General features: G+C 37.4%; 1 protein-coding gene across 17 annotated transcripts in view; it reads left to right on the top strand.

The window, feature by feature from the left end:
• Positions 1-15,313, top strand: part of rims1b (regulating synaptic membrane exocytosis 1b) — a 102,832-nt gene extending 87,519 nt beyond the window's left edge. For 15 of the 17 annotated variants that reach the window (XM_051897548.1, XM_051897512.1, XM_051897502.1 and 12 more), the window contains 8 exons: positions 372-487; positions 867-1,027; positions 7,554-7,771; positions 10,622-10,772; positions 11,414-11,520; positions 11,923-12,024; positions 12,223-12,362; positions 12,623-15,313. In XM_051897548.1, coding sequence (XP_051753508.1) covers positions 372-487; positions 867-1,027; positions 7,554-7,771; positions 10,622-10,772; positions 11,414-11,520; positions 11,923-12,024; positions 12,223-12,362; positions 12,623-12,841 — 1,214 coding nt within the window. In that variant the 3' untranslated portion in view covers positions 12,842-15,313. Of the gene's footprint in view, positions 1-371; positions 488-866; positions 1,028-5,857; positions 7,462-7,553; positions 7,772-10,621; positions 10,773-11,413; positions 11,521-11,922; positions 12,025-12,222; positions 12,363-12,622 lie in introns of those variants that run through there. The other 2 variants (XR_007930678.1, XM_051897638.1) reach the window with 2 other exon arrangements.
• The last annotated feature ends 220 nt before the right edge of the window (positions 15,314-15,533 follow it).

The following is a 15,533-nucleotide window of genomic DNA, read 5'->3' as shown; positions in this document are numbered from 1 at the left end:
TTTTTTTTTTTTTGAGAAAAAAAGCCTTTAAAGATAAATAGCAAATATATAAGGTGTAATAAAATAAATGCTTTCATTAAATGTGTATTTCGGATGGTTTTTGTCCACTATTCTGAAAGAAGACTGAATGAATAGCACAAAATCTCAAAATTGACTAATGCATGAAAACACAAAGGTTTTGACTGTAGTGTCTTGCCTTAAGCTTTTCAAGCAGGGAAGATTTAATGTGCTTTTCCAACAAAAGTATAATTTGTATAAAAAAATTTTTTTTAAAAAAAGTAGAGTTTTCAACTGTTGACCAAATTAATTTTAATTAACATTCTTTCTGTGCTACTTAAAATGAGATCACCCCCCCTTCTGTTTCGTTGTAGCACTAGCAGTGGAGGAGCGGGCTCGTCAGTTGCAGATGAGAGTGCCCTCCTATCGGCCAGGCTCTTCTTCCAGCTTTGGTCACGACCCAGAGGCAGAGCTCAAGAACAGGAGAGATGTGAGTCTTAAACTGGCTTTTTTAGGTCTCCAACTCATTTGTCTGGCAGTGCTGGTTGATGATTAAAGGGATAGTTCACCCAAAAATGAAAATTCTGTCATCATTTACTCACCCTCAAGTTGTTCCAAACCTGTATAAATTTATTTGCTCTGCTGTACACAAAGGAAGATATTTGGAAGATTTGAAAGAAATGAACAAAGAAATGTATACAGGTTTGGAACAACTTGAGGGTGAGTAAATGATGACAGAATTCATTTTTGGGTGAACTATTCCTTTAAATAATCCTTCACAAAATTTCATTCTTCACCCATATACCTTATTGTAAGTTTTATTGTTTTTAAGAATGGATTTAAATATTTTTTTGTTTTTCATGGTTTAGATGTATAAGGACCAGAGGAGGAGTTGTGATAACATGTCTGCGAGGTCATCAGACAGCGACATGAGCGATGCTTCAGCTATCTCCCATGCCAGCAGTGCCTCACGGCTGAGCGCCACCAGCTACATGTCCATTCAGTCTGAGAGGCCGCATGGGAGAATGAGGTTAGCCTATAAACATGCACAGAAACAAACACACAGGGTCCACATTTGACACTTTGCAGGTAATGCGTAAAGATGGCAAATATTGGAGTTAATTTGCAGTGGTTGTTATTATTAGAAAATGCAACATAATACATGGTTTAAGTCACCATATAAGAATGATAGTGTGACCATCATTGATATAAGCAACACAAGCTACACAAATCAGACATATAAACCCTCAAAAAAATATGTGTCTTCTTATGACTAGAAGTTAGCATGCCTAAAATGCTTTTGCACCAAAACACGTGAAATATATAAAATTCAGCTTTGCCATTACAGGAATAAATTACATTTTAAAATATATTGCCGTAGAAAACAGCTATTTTAAATGTAAATTAAATAAATGCAGCCTTAGTGAGCGTAAGAGACGCCCACTAAACATTACAAAAGTCTTACCTACCCCGATGAAAATATAGTTCCCATTCAGTCGGTCACGTTCAACGAACGTCGGACAGACCGACGAATAGGAATCTCGCCAGAGAGGCCAGTCCACTTCGAGTGTAACTAAAATGAGCCAATGCACATTGGCATGCAATCATTTGCAACAGCTGCTCTGCCACGCAGCGCATGTGCATTCCGTAGCTTTTCACTTCGGAGCCGAGCAGTTCATGTCTTCTGCTCTCTCACAAGCGGTGTTTCTAAAAGAGTCCGCTCTTCAGGAAGAAGCTTCTCTGTTCAGTGCTGGCGTACAGCACAGCAGTGGGGTTGATATCCTTTCTCTTCTTTCTATTTGTTTATTTATTTATTTATTTTATTTTATCTTATTTTTTTGCCTTAGCTGAGCAAAAGGCTATTTTCACAGCATTGAAAGTCTGTTCTCACTGCCGGTACGGTGCGCTTCAGAGCGCTGAAAAGCTGTTCCTACCATTAGTTAGTTTCCTACCACTCCATTAAGGGGCCAGGTAGTGAGTCTGCAAGCACTGCCCCCAGAGGAGGCAGAACCAACTCTGACTTTGCTCTGTCCAGTCCGCGCTCTGTGACTGTACATAGACAGAACTCAATGCCTTAGGACCTCAGACCAGCTCTTTGTCTGTTACGGAGGCCAGCAGAAGGGAAAGGCTGTCTCCAAGCAAAGGATGGCCCACTGGATAGTGGATGCCATTGCCTTGGCTTACCAAGCACAAGGCGTGCCCTGCCCGCTCAGGTTGCTTGCTCACTCTACGAGAGGCGTTGCATCCTCCTGGGCGCTGGCTCGTGGTGCCTCGCTGACAGATATTTGTAAAGCTGCGGGCTGGGCAACACCTAACACGTTCGCTAGCTTCTATAACCTTTGTGTTGAGCCAGTCTCCTCCTGTGTTCTCACCTCATCCGGTCAGAGACACAAAGAGGCCCTGGCTTAGTGTCGGCTTGCTGCGTTTACATAGCTTATTGCTCCAGAGAGTCCCTGCAAGGCAGACCCTGTTGAGTCCTCCACCACCCTCGGCAGCCGGACGTGGTGGAGTGTCTGAAGCCAGGCCTATACTCTGTTGCACCTTTGAGAACTGGATTTTTTTTGGGGATACCATATGTGTAATTTCCATGGTTGCTCCTAAACGAAGCCTGTGTCTTTCCCTTTGGGAGAACCCACCTCTTATTAGGTTGGGGTCACCCAAGTACTTCCATATGTAGTACCCTTTGTGGTTAGTCCATGTGTACATCTCCATATAACTCCTTCAGGGAAGAATGTGGCTTCCGCAGCGTTCCCCTCCTAGTGGGGTGGGCATGCTTTCCCAGTGTTATCCAATAGTCTTACCATGTGAATTATCACGGAACAGCAGTGATGGTCACTCTCTGTGTAAACCCTGTCCCATCGTCCTATTAGGCAAGAGGGTGCAGGAGGCTTGCACAGGGCACTGGAAGGGGGCAGGGACTGTGGCGCTTTGGTAGGGATTCCTATTCGTCGGTCTGTCCGACATACGTCGAACGTTACCGACTGAATGGGAACGTCTTGGTTACAAAGGTAACCCTCATTCCCTGAAGGAGGGGATGGAGACGTACGTCCCGTCGCCACAGCTGCTGTACCCAGCTGCGTACCGGGTCACCTGCTCGGCTCCTCAGCAAAAACCTAAGGAATGTATTGCAACTGCTGCTCATTATGTACCCATACTGTGTGGCAGAGCAGCTGTTGCAAATGATTGCATGCCAATGTGCATTGGCTCGTTTTAGTTACACTCGAAGTGGATTGGCCTCTCTGGCAAGATTCCTATTCGTCGGTCTGTCCGACGTATGTCTCCGTTCCCTCCTTCAAGGAACAAGGGTTACCTTTGTAACCGAGACAATATATAAAAATGCATATAGTTATGACATTTAAAAAAAAAAAAAAAAAAGTGTCCAGTAAATTTTCTTGATTAACTCTTCTTTGGAAGTTGGGGCAAAAGTTGATTTTGTACCCTGCACACACAAATGGGTTGGTGAACCTGCATCCCAGCTGTCTATTCAAGCAAAGACAGAAAAAGATTTAGGTCAGAATACACACATACTTAATCTTTGTATAGGACATGAGAGGGGCTTTTTGGGTCCAAAAATAGTGCAAAATAGTTCAAATAGGGTTTTTTTATAGCTACAAAATAGTTTTTTCTACATTTTACTCTTTAGCATTGTTAAAAGTGCTATATAAATAAAGGTGACTTGACTTGACTTTAGCTCATTATTATTACGTACTCTGAAAAATCATATTCTATTCTGTCACATTAAATTATATTATTGTTCCTTACAATGCTTATTTATCTTTCTCCAACAAATCAGAATATTTTTCCCTAGTAAATTGCAGAATTATTGCAGAATTATTCTTTACTAGCAGTAATTACTCAATTCAGGTCACAAAAATTATGTGTCCTCAGGTTGTGATATTTCTTTTTTGCATGCTTTTAGCTGTCTGTCTTATGCATGGCTTGTTACTTTTGAAACATTTTTATTTCCTGCATGATTTACCTTTCTTGCATGAATTACCTTTCTTGCTATCATGGCTTGTGCTCTATTGCATGCATGCATATTGCATTGGGGGTCAAAGGTCAAAGTCGTTGGAGAGTTGTAAAGGAGAAGAGAAGAAGGAGAGAAGGATTTCATGGGGGGTGAATGGAACAGACAACAGGAGGAGTCTGGGAAAGAGACGTTTCTCTGAGGAGCTTAAACGCAGACGTCATACGGTGGCTGGAGATATGAGGTAACCTGGACCAGCTCCCCTTGCCCAAGTCTTCTCCTCAGCCACCACCGGATAAAGCCTTATCATAACCTAATATCAGAAACAACAACAAAAACAACATTTAGTATTCAGCAATCTTATCTTATTTATGCTGATAGTTCTGTTTATTTGCATGCACATTCTGCATTGTTTTCCATCTGATTTGCTATAGGGAGCTATGCAAATCAAGTAACAGCGCCCAGAAAATTGATAGATAAACTTCCTCATCTAGCACACTGGCAGATTACCGCAATCTGTCATACTTCACTGGTACTTTATGATCCCAGTGATCCAGACTCCGTAGTCAGCTCTTTAAAATGCAAAAAGCATGCCTGACTATCTGCCCGACTGGACATATGCCCAGTTATAGCGCTCTTCACAAGCATTTGATCCTCATTTGATGAATTACTGCTGCCATGATCAGTAGAAAATGTCAAAAAAAAAAAAAAAAAAACCTCTCTTAAATGAAATTCCATTTACCACCTGCATATCATATGTGGTAATAGTGCTATGGTAATAACACTTACTTTTTCTATAATAAGATATAGAAAGGAGGCGATGACAATGAACAAAATGAAAAGAGAATAAAGAGCATTCCTCAAACAGTAGAGCATGTACATATCCTATCATTAAATGCCTTAAATGAACTTTCTATCATTTCTATTTATTCCTGTCTCTTTCCTGACATATTTTGGGCTTCACTAACCAGTTATATATCTTCAGTTTTTTATTTTATTTTTAGTTATATATCAGTTTAAAACCACACACTAAGTGTCACTGTGGATGAAGTCTGCTTGGTTCAAACAAACATGGGTAGTTAACATGAAATAAATTTGGCAAGTTGACATGTAATTTGTGATATACTGTACTCTGTATAAAACTATTTTATTTTTTAAGCTAATTCTTTATAATTATAATGCATGCAATTTTATTACATATAAGTTAACTATGAAATATTTGTATATGTTCATTTGTCACAGCCGTTAGAATGAATTGAGTAAGTGAAGACAAAAATGTCATTAAAAACAGTAAAAAACTTAGGGCATACTTTTGCAGCCAATACAGCATCAATTCATCTTGGGAATGATAGATACCAGTCCTTCTCAGTGACCAGAAGGATTTTGAGCCGTTCCTCTTCCAGGTCACTATGTGATGCTGGTGGAGGAAAACGTTTTCTGACTTGCTTCTCCAAAATAGCTGGTGACTGTTCAGGTCATGGGAGATGTTCAACTTTCATAACCAGTCTTATTGTCTAAAATATACAGTACATTATACCTTATACCTTAAATACAATATACCTTAAACATTCATATGAATTAAAAATGTTGACGTTGAAAACGTATGTGCATGTTATGCATCAAGTATACACCTTAATTATATATATTATGTATCTTATATTGATATTTTTTTAATTAATATATCTTACTTTTACCAAAAAGAGATGTCAACTACTCAAATTGGCATTGGAATATTCTTTTCTGCTGTCTTAAAAAGATCCTGTACCCTATATATAGTTTGAGACAAGGTTCATTATGCATGCTGTTGGATTTCATTGGTTTGTGTTTTGCTTCATTCACATGCCACTCTGTGTGTGTCTATGTGTGTCCTGTGTATTGTATTGTGTGTATTAGATCCCTCTTTGCATGCCTCACCTCATACATCCCATGCTTGAATACTGAGCCAGCACTGGATCCTCCCAAACCCAGAACCCTGTCTGCTCACCCCTCTGTCACTGCCCTCCAGCCTGTGGAAGAGAGACCCACCTCCTTACTTCCTATCCCCACCCTACGTCCTACAGACAGGAGATTAGGGTGTAGACATGATGGGGAGAGTGCAACTGGACAGTCCTGCAGTACCTTGACACCTTCAGAGGGTGCAGATACACGGCAGCTCCTCCGAACCCCCAGGGGGCAGCATAGGACATGGCTGCACTGTCAAAGTGTGCTGCTGTGTCATAAGACAGACAGTTTGAACTGATCCAAACATGTTGCTATTTAATGATCACAATTCTATTAAATCAGATGTAAATTTTTTAAGTTTTAAGGATCTCATAAATTAAAACACCATTGTGGTTTTTAGTCACTTTGTGTTAACTAGTGTACTCCTAAACATAATTCACTTTAAGTAGGCATACACTTTTAAACTGTCTCTTACAGGAAAACAGATCAGAATATTGATATTGATTGCATTTTGTCCAATCAAATGCTTACCATAAGAATGAGAATGTTCCTAACCCAGAAATTTTCCCATAGGCATTTAAAAAAAAGTTTACTTCACAAATGCTTGTGAAGTTTAAGAGTTATTAGCCATGAACCAAACCAACCAGCTACAAGGTATATCAACATTATAATCTTTGTTTACATATTGGACAAAAAGACAAAGGTACAAAACTGTGTACTTAACTGCTTCAGTGAGAGAAAAAGACCTACAATCCCATGAATCATTGCAAATTGCTTATTAAAATAAAAATTATGGAGAACTATTATATTAGATTAGATTATATTTAAATACTTCATTATATTATATATTTAGAAACAATTACATTTATTGCAAAATTGTGCAAACTATGCATACAAATGTTTAAGTAGTTTAAGAGTAATTCAAGAGACCAATTTGATTCTCTGATTGGTGGAGATTTTTGCTGAATTATGGGTAGTGTAGTTTTTCACCAGGAATTATGCTGCTGAACTTGATTGTGTAAAAAATGTGTTGCAATAATGTAGGCTAATGGCTTCAACAAAAACATATATCATCATTTAACAACCTCGTAGCTCACAGTTAGTCTGTCTTTTAATGTTTAGAAGTTATCGTTCAAAATCAGAGATTTTTACTGCCGGGACTTACACTGTATTCCACCTGCAACAAAGTAGCAAATCACAATTCATGAGATCAGCGAAAGGCTATTGGCTATTTTAAAAAGGGATGATCAAACTCAAACTCAGGATAACAGGAAATAAAACTGTGCTTGTCAAGTGATGTCATGGAGTCTTAAACTAGTGTCGACTAGTTTTGACTACTGTGTCATGATTCAACATAATTTCATATAGAGAAGCAGATGATATTGTCCAACAACAGATGTTGTACATTCTCTCTTAAATACTGGCTTGCACAAAATAATTTGATTGGACAAAACCAGCTATTATTGTGTGCTACGATTAGAATCAGTGATGTGATTTGTAAGATGTTTTAGCAGTGTTGTAAATACACCTTGAAAATAAAGCATTAAGATCTTGAATTTTGTGTCTCACCATTACCTTTATATACTGTATCAAGTAATTTGTCTCAACTTTTCATCTTTTTTTGACTCTTTCTTTCTCTTGCTTACAGTCGCCAAGTCAGAGCCTCATCTGGTCGGAGTATGCTAAAAAGCACAAGCGTTAGCGGTGATATCAACACATCAGAACGAACAGACGGCAGCCAGTCTGACACTGCCCTGGGAACAGTCGGAACTGGAGCTAAAAAGCGTCGCTCCAGCCTTAATGCTCGATTTGTGGCTATTGTGGGAAACCGTCGCAGCCGAAGCACCTCACAGATCAGTCAAACGGGTCAGTGTCTGTAGCCGTCTATAACAAAAGAATCGTAGACAACAAACATTGAAACTGCTACTTTATGCTAATGTAACAAAGGCCATTTGGTCGTTATTGGTTAATAAATGTTATATTAACCAATAATACCATAATCCTACACACACACACACAGATATATATATATATACACACACACACACACACAATGTGCAGAATTATTAGGCAAGTTGATTTTCTGATCATATTTCTGGAAGATAAATTCTTCAAACAGTGGTACAAGAGGATGTGGTGCTGGTCCTTCAAGAGTCACTCTCAATCTGTCTCTCTATAAGGCCTATAAAAAAAAACAGTCTTCATGTATTTTACAACACTTCAGCATGTTATTCTTATTAAGTAGGGGACATTTTTCTAGGATTCTTTACCTAACCTAAGTCTCTGAGATCCTGACACCTTGCACTTCTGGAGACTCCAAGTAGTTTGCAGTTCTGGAAAATGGTGGCGCTGAGTTTGCAGGTCTGTGTTTTTGTCCGATCCTGCTGACCCAATGACCATTTCACTGTCCAATGGTCATGCCTTAATTTTGCAATTTCTAGTATTGCATTAGTATTGCATCCTTCTCATAGGCGTTTAAAGGATTAGTCCACTTTTAAATTAAAATTTCCTGATAATTTACTCACCCCAATGTCATCTAAGATGTCCATGTCCTTCTTTCTTCAGTCGAAAAGAAATTAAGATTTTTGATGAAAACATTCCAGGATTATTCTGCATATAGTGGACTTCAACGGTCTTCAGACGGTTGAAGGTCAAAATTATAGGTTCAGTGCAGCTTCAAAGGGCTTTAAACAATGCCAGACGAGGAATAAGGGTCTTATCTAGCGAAACGATCGGTCATTTTCTAAAAAAAAATTACATTTATATGCTTTATATAAACAAATGGTTGCCTTCCAAGTGGTTCCGCCAAAACTGCACTTTCGTATTCTTCAAAACGCTTACGCTGTATGTCCTACGCCTTCCCTATTCTACTTACGGAAAAAAACGGAACTGGCGCCACGTTCGTTCCGTAAATTGAATAGGGAAGGCGTAGGACATTTTTTTAAATTTATTTATTTATTTATTTATTTTTTGCTGAATGATTTATTTTTTTTTTACAGAAATTAAATACACCGTGAGTGAGTGTTATTTTTGATTGTAAATCAGTAATTGTTTTTATTCCCTATATAAAATCTTATGTGCATTAAAAATTAGAGATTTTATTTTTTTCTCAAACAATAAATAACAGGCAAATGTCAGCTTATCATAAATGCAAACTTTCAGTGAGAACTTACCTTTTTGAGATCAAAATAGGTCACCAGTGGGATTTGCATAGATCCAATGAGAAAGTGTTTTTTTTTTTTTTTTTTTTTTCCATATAAATATTACCGATTATATGTCTATAATGGGTAATATTTTATGTATTTGAGGTCTGGGATGTGACAAACAGTATTGCGTCTAATCAGCCAATATTGTCTTAAACATCCTGCATAGCACTTCATCTTTTATAACACAAGATTTTAACCAAATGTTGTTTTTGGTAAAATGTTGCAACAATATGTTATTTTTTTTAGTGAAAAATTACAGTTTTGGACATATAGAGTAATAAAAAATAAATGAAAAAAATCCCTTAAAATAACTACATATGAGCATGTAAAGCAAATAACTTTTTAAAAAAAAATCTGCGCAGCATGCCCCTGCCCCGCGCAATGTTCTCACCTTTTTTCCCCCTTACCTGTTTGCATCCCTGGCTTATGGAGCTGATTTGACCCTTAAAAATTAGTTGTATTGGTGTAATCTACACTACTGTTCAAAAGTTTGGGGTCAGTAAGAAATGTTTATTCAGCACCAAATATGCATATTTGAATGATTTATGAAGGTTAGCATGAAACTGAAGACTGGCGTAATGGTTGCTGACAATTCAACTTTGCCATCACAGGAATATAGAAAACAGTTATACTTTAAATTGTAATAATATTTCACAATATTACTCTATTTTCAATTAAATGCAACCTTGGTGAGCACAAGTGACTTCTTTCAGAAAACATTAAAAAAATCTTAAATACCCCAAAATTGACTTAAACAGTTTTTTTTTTTTTAGGTTACCTGACAAAACATTTTTTAGCGTGTAAGATGTTTTTAAAGTGTTTTCACTGGACAACACAAGAGGTCACTCAAAATGCTGTGTCATAAACATTAAGCCTACTTTTTCTGTTTCAGCCATTGATCAGTATACAAGTTCTAATGTATGCTTTAGCTATAGTTTGTCCTCATCAAACCTGAATAGCATCTTTTCAATGGGTTACCTGTGGCCATTTTAGTGCTTTCAGATGTCAGGACTGACTCTGCATTGTTTGATATAATAAGACTTTCCATCGGGCGACTCATGTCACTGCCTTAGAGCTTGTTTCTTTTGAAAAAGTCTTGAAAGCACATTAGAGGAAAAGACCTGCGGGGGAACAGCATTTTGTTCTCTCTGTTTTATGTAATCAGACAAGGAGATTCAGGATGCCCCCCCCCCCTTTTTTTTTAAGAGAGATAAAGTGGGGTGGTTAACGCAGTACGGTTAGCTCACATCCCAGTGGGAGCTATAAGCACTGTCAAATTATTTCGCTGTCTGCTTCAAACATCAGAAAGGATGTAGCATGGTAGAAATAGTTTGCGGCTTGACCAGATTTGTTTAGAAAGGATACGATGTCATTGTACTCTTTAAAACTTGATCACAGACAAACATGTAGGAGAAATGCTGATTTTTTTCTCCAAATGAATGATACAAACTTCTCTTAAAAGTTTTAAAAGTGCATTTTCTGATTGTTTGTGGAATCTGTCCATCTTCAGAGGCATCCAATAAGAAGTCGAAGGGCAGTCAAGGGACAATCCAGCGCAGTCAGGAGACAGGAATGGCTGTGGAACTGCAGAGGAATATGAGCCGTCAACCCAGCCGAGAATCCAACAACGGAAGCATGAACAGCTACAACTCAGAGGGCAGGTAAGTTTCCTTCTCATGCTTTATTAGATGATATATTTTTTTATACTTTTAAATTTATGTAGCATATTCACCCATGAGAACAGGATTTTTTTTTTTTTTAGTATAGACACTGCATTGGTCACGTACTTCTCCAAACATCTGTTACGCGTTCTCTAAAACAACATGGAAAAATTTGTTCTTATCTTTTTTTATACCAATTGCCAGTTCTTGTATGTACATGTCTGTCCCAAAGCAAGGGTCAGTTGGAGCAATTTCCTGTTCCTGTATTTACAAAAATCCAACATAATTTTACATTTTTCCCATTCTGAAATGTCCCATCTTAAACAAGGGATTATTATTGTCTAGAAATAGCAGCCTCCTTAAGTGCCATTCCTGTTAGCCTGACAACAGTCAGTCAGGCATTGTCATTATGGATAAAGATGTAAACATGCTTCAAGTTTGTGGGAACAAAATGCCTGCATATAAACCCACATACTTTGGGTACACTAATCATTAAAAATTAAACAGAATTTTATTTCCAAAACAACAAAACACATTACTAGATTTTTTATTTATTTATTTATTTTTTAATTAATATACTATGAGTCAGAAAGAACAACACCTACAACACCTTATTTTATTACAATGTTTGTCTTGGTCAGTCCAATTTTTCCAGCAGTTCGAGTCGAGACTCAGTTCAGTGACTTCCTGGATGGACTGGGCCCTGCTCAACTAGTTGGTCGACAAACCCTAGCCACACCAGCAATTGGTAAGATTTTAAAAAGATTAATTTTTTTTTTTTAATTTTTTTTTTTTATCTTTTTTTAAAAAAAAAATCTTGTAAAAAAAAAAAATCTCCCTTGTAGCATCCAATCCTTGTCCCATTTGCTGTAAATCATTTACAGTTTTTAATTCAGTTATATGTAATTGATTGTGATTAATTGGATTATCTACACAAGTAACTGCATACTATATATACATATTAGCCAAGAACTAATATCATTTACTTCAGTTCAAAATACAAAAGGTAACTGCCTGGGAAACTGCTGTATGTCAAATAATGTTTCTTTTTGCATGAACCATTTGAATAAGTCCATTAAGCAAATGTACCATTTAAATAAAATTGCCATTTTTAGTTGTTGGTTTTATTTGCATATTCTGTGATATCCAGGTGACATTCAGATTGGCATGGTGAATAAGAAAGGCCAGCTGGAGGTGGAGGTGATAAGAGCACGTGGTCTCATCCAAAAACCAGGATCCAAATCACTCCCTGGTGAGTCCTTTCTGCTCTATTCTGAACTCACTGCTTGTGAACTCTATATGTATCATATTATTCAGCCACATAACTCATCGAGCAGTTCTAGGTGATACAGAACACAGACAAATTTGTCAGAGCTAGTCATACTTGATATGTTCAGTAGCATGCATTGTGCCTAATTTGCCTAATTTGATCTATTCTATTTAATCATAGCTCCATATGTCAAAGTCTATCTTCTACACAATGGGGCGTATGTAGCTAAGAAGAAGACAAAAATTGCACGCAAGACACTCGACCCGCTGTACCAGCAAGCACTGCAGTTTGAAGAAAGTCCACAGGGCAAAGTGTTACAAGTGAGTCATGTGGCTTATTTGTCTTTTTTCTACACTTAGTTTCTATTTGCAGATCCTGAGATTCAATCCACTAGATGAGGCAGTTGAAAACGTCTGTAAGAAAATGTCATTGAAACCCTCCAGGGCTGCATGAAAAAGAAAATTGTCTAGTTTAAATATATTGCATTGGTGAGATTAGATATTATTAACTTTGATTATGTGACCTGAGAGTTCCATCCACTGATGAATTAATAAACAATCTGTTGATTTCATCCTATTAGGTAATTGTCTGGGGAGATTATGGGCGAATGGACCACAAATCCTTCATGGGAGTTGCACAAATCCTACTAGAGGAGCTGGACCTCTCCAGCAATGTCATTGGCTGGTACAAACTTTTTCCGCCTTCTTCCCTAGTCGACCCAACTCTTGCCTCTCTAACTCGACGTGCTTCTCAGACATCCCTGGACAGTTCACCGGCACCTGCGGGGGTTCGTTCGTAGTGGACTAACAATATAAAGCACAGTCAATACACGCTGAGAGACAACGGGACAACAATAAGAGCCAGGCAGAAAATGCGATGAAATAACACAAAGCTTTGTTAAAATCTGACAATCACTCCTGTGACTTTGTTTTTATGTTTTCCTCTTTGTGGGTAGCCCGTGTTCTGACAAATTTGTTTGTCCTAAACAAAGTTGTTTGTTTCTCTCACTGTTTGTTGCGTGAGACTTAGGGCTGTCTAGCACACTAGCACGTGGAAAGCACCGCTTTAGGGTGACATAGAAAGCAGGGTGATATTCAGTCAAGTCTTCATTAAAGAAATGTACGTTAGCTAGTTTTTAACAGAGCATCAGAATGTATCAACCCAAAAACAAAGGTGACCTCTGACCAAGGGATTGTGGGGCCTCAGCCGAGGCCCTGTCTAAACCCTGTTTGTACTGAAAGTCAAAGGTCAGGCACTGGAAAGATGTAGGGTGTCCCCTGGGGAGGTTGTCTGGAAGGGCAGGGCCTTTCTTGGTGCCTAAACCTGGAGGACCCAAAGCCATGGTTCATATCCTCCAAAAAGTTCCTCTGTTTTCAATGCTTGTGACAGCTAGCAGAGGCCACTCTCTTCTAGAAGTTATTTTTTATTTGTTTGATTTTATTTTTTTTAACCTCTCTGGCACGTTTTATGAAAATCAAGAGGTTTGTGTTGTCTAGTGTGCTGTGAAAATGACAGAAAATGCTAAAAATGAGATTGAAGACAACGTATCTGGAAAAATACACATTTCTTTGCACAGTATACATTTTTATTTAAAGTTAACTTAAACTATTACATTATCCTACAGTACGTTGCAATACATCATCTTATTCAGTGAATTCAATCCGATTTGTAGCACTTATCATTAAATGCTATTAAAAAGTATATATTTAGTTAATGAAAAAAACACTATGTACCAAGATAAACATATTTGTGTACATGTACATTTTCTAATTTAGGGTCTTTGGTAAAGGAAATGTGTACAATTATGTTTTCATCTGTTAAGTAAATCTTGATACATAGAGTTTTTTGGACACTAAACTATCTTTTTAACTTTGTTTGATGGTAAGTGATTGCGTACGTAGAAGTACATTTTCCTTTTTAATGTACGTGGTTTAGCAAAAGCCACTTTCAAATTATACCACCCTGAGATCACACGATTGACTCAAGCTCTTTAACAAGCCCTTGCACATATGTCTTTATTTTAAATTAAAATGCAAGCACAAAAGCTTGATTTTTAAATGAGATGAGAAAAAATGCAAATTCCTCTTGTGTGTCTCTGTAAATGTTGAAGTGACCAATCAGATTTTGCCATCACAAACATAAACACCAATCATCTATCAGGCCACTGGCCCCTCCCTCCAGTGCGGTGGAGCAGCATGACTCGGATCAGTTCCCAGCTGCATGCACATTTTTGTAAAACAGACTACACAAATGTTAAAAAGTAACAGAAATAGATATGTGTTAGTTCAACATACTGTAGGCCAGCTTGTATGTTGCATGTACTGTACAGTTTGCTTGTACTTGAATATAAGAGATAAACCAAGAAAAAGAAGCCATTTGCTTTCACTCAGACTTTTCAGATCAGCTAAAAAAAAAACTAGTCCATGTCCTCCATTCGGTGCTGAATGTTGCAACATTTATTTTATTTTTTTTCTTCAAGTTTTCTTTATATCCCTGTGGGGAAATGTGCTGTACTGTAACACTGAACAAAGGCTAACCTCCCTCCTGTTTTACAGATTTTACTGAATCATAATTTACCTCAAAACCACAGAAATTAACCTATAAAATGTGTATACATCCCATCAAGTTACTCAAGAGTATACCGATATCAAAACAGAAAATGTCAAAAATATATCATACATACATAACAGTATCCATGTTAAATATAAATGTAGATGCACAGAGACTAATTAGCGCATGTGTTGTAAATATGAGATAACCATGTGGTTAAGCCATATTTGCAAAGGGGCCAAGGCTTTCTTTTGAGAACAACCATCCCAATATGGGACCGCTGAGCGGACACTTTTCTTATCATATGGGTCCAAATCTAGAGCTCTCACTGTCACTTTTAGGGGGCCGAACCACTCCGCTCTGAAGCTGTAGCCAGATCGTCATTTTCTCTGTGCTTTCGAGCCAAATTCTTCACCTCTGCTATGAACATAAAAATTCTGAAAAAAAGTTGATTGTTTTTATTCATGAGAGACAGGTTTTTATTTTACTTTGATCAGTATTCTTGGGTAGAGGGGAAAAACAATGCTGACTGTTTACAACTTCTAGTATGTGTTTCACTGAGATGATGAAAAAGAAAAAGTATTCACTGCAACATTTCTGTTTGTATACAGGTGTGGCTCATACGATGTGTATGTTTTATATTTAAAAAAAGAAAAAGAAAAAAGTTAATTTTTATTATTTCCAAATAAAAAAAAAAAAAGTGTGTGGAAGAAATTTTCAACCCAATGTATATGTTCTTTTCTTTTTCATTTAACTTTTCAACAATGGTTAGACAAACAAACCTCAGCCCCATATTATATTATCCCAGATTTGAGATACACTACATTAGAGTTTGAAAATAAATAATTGTAATCACTGCTTTTGACCTGCTCTTATACTTCAGACATTTCCGAACATATATTCAATCATGTAATAGTGCATTCCTATAGTGTTGGCTGACA

Source organism: Ctenopharyngodon idella, chromosome 1 (assembly GCF_019924925.1).
Source record: "Ctenopharyngodon idella isolate HZGC_01 chromosome 1, HZGC01, whole genome shotgun sequence".
In the NCBI taxonomy this organism is placed as follows: domain Eukaryota; kingdom Metazoa; phylum Chordata; class Actinopteri; order Cypriniformes; family Xenocyprididae; genus Ctenopharyngodon; species Ctenopharyngodon idella.
This window is presented reverse-complemented; position numbering and strand designations above follow the sequence as displayed.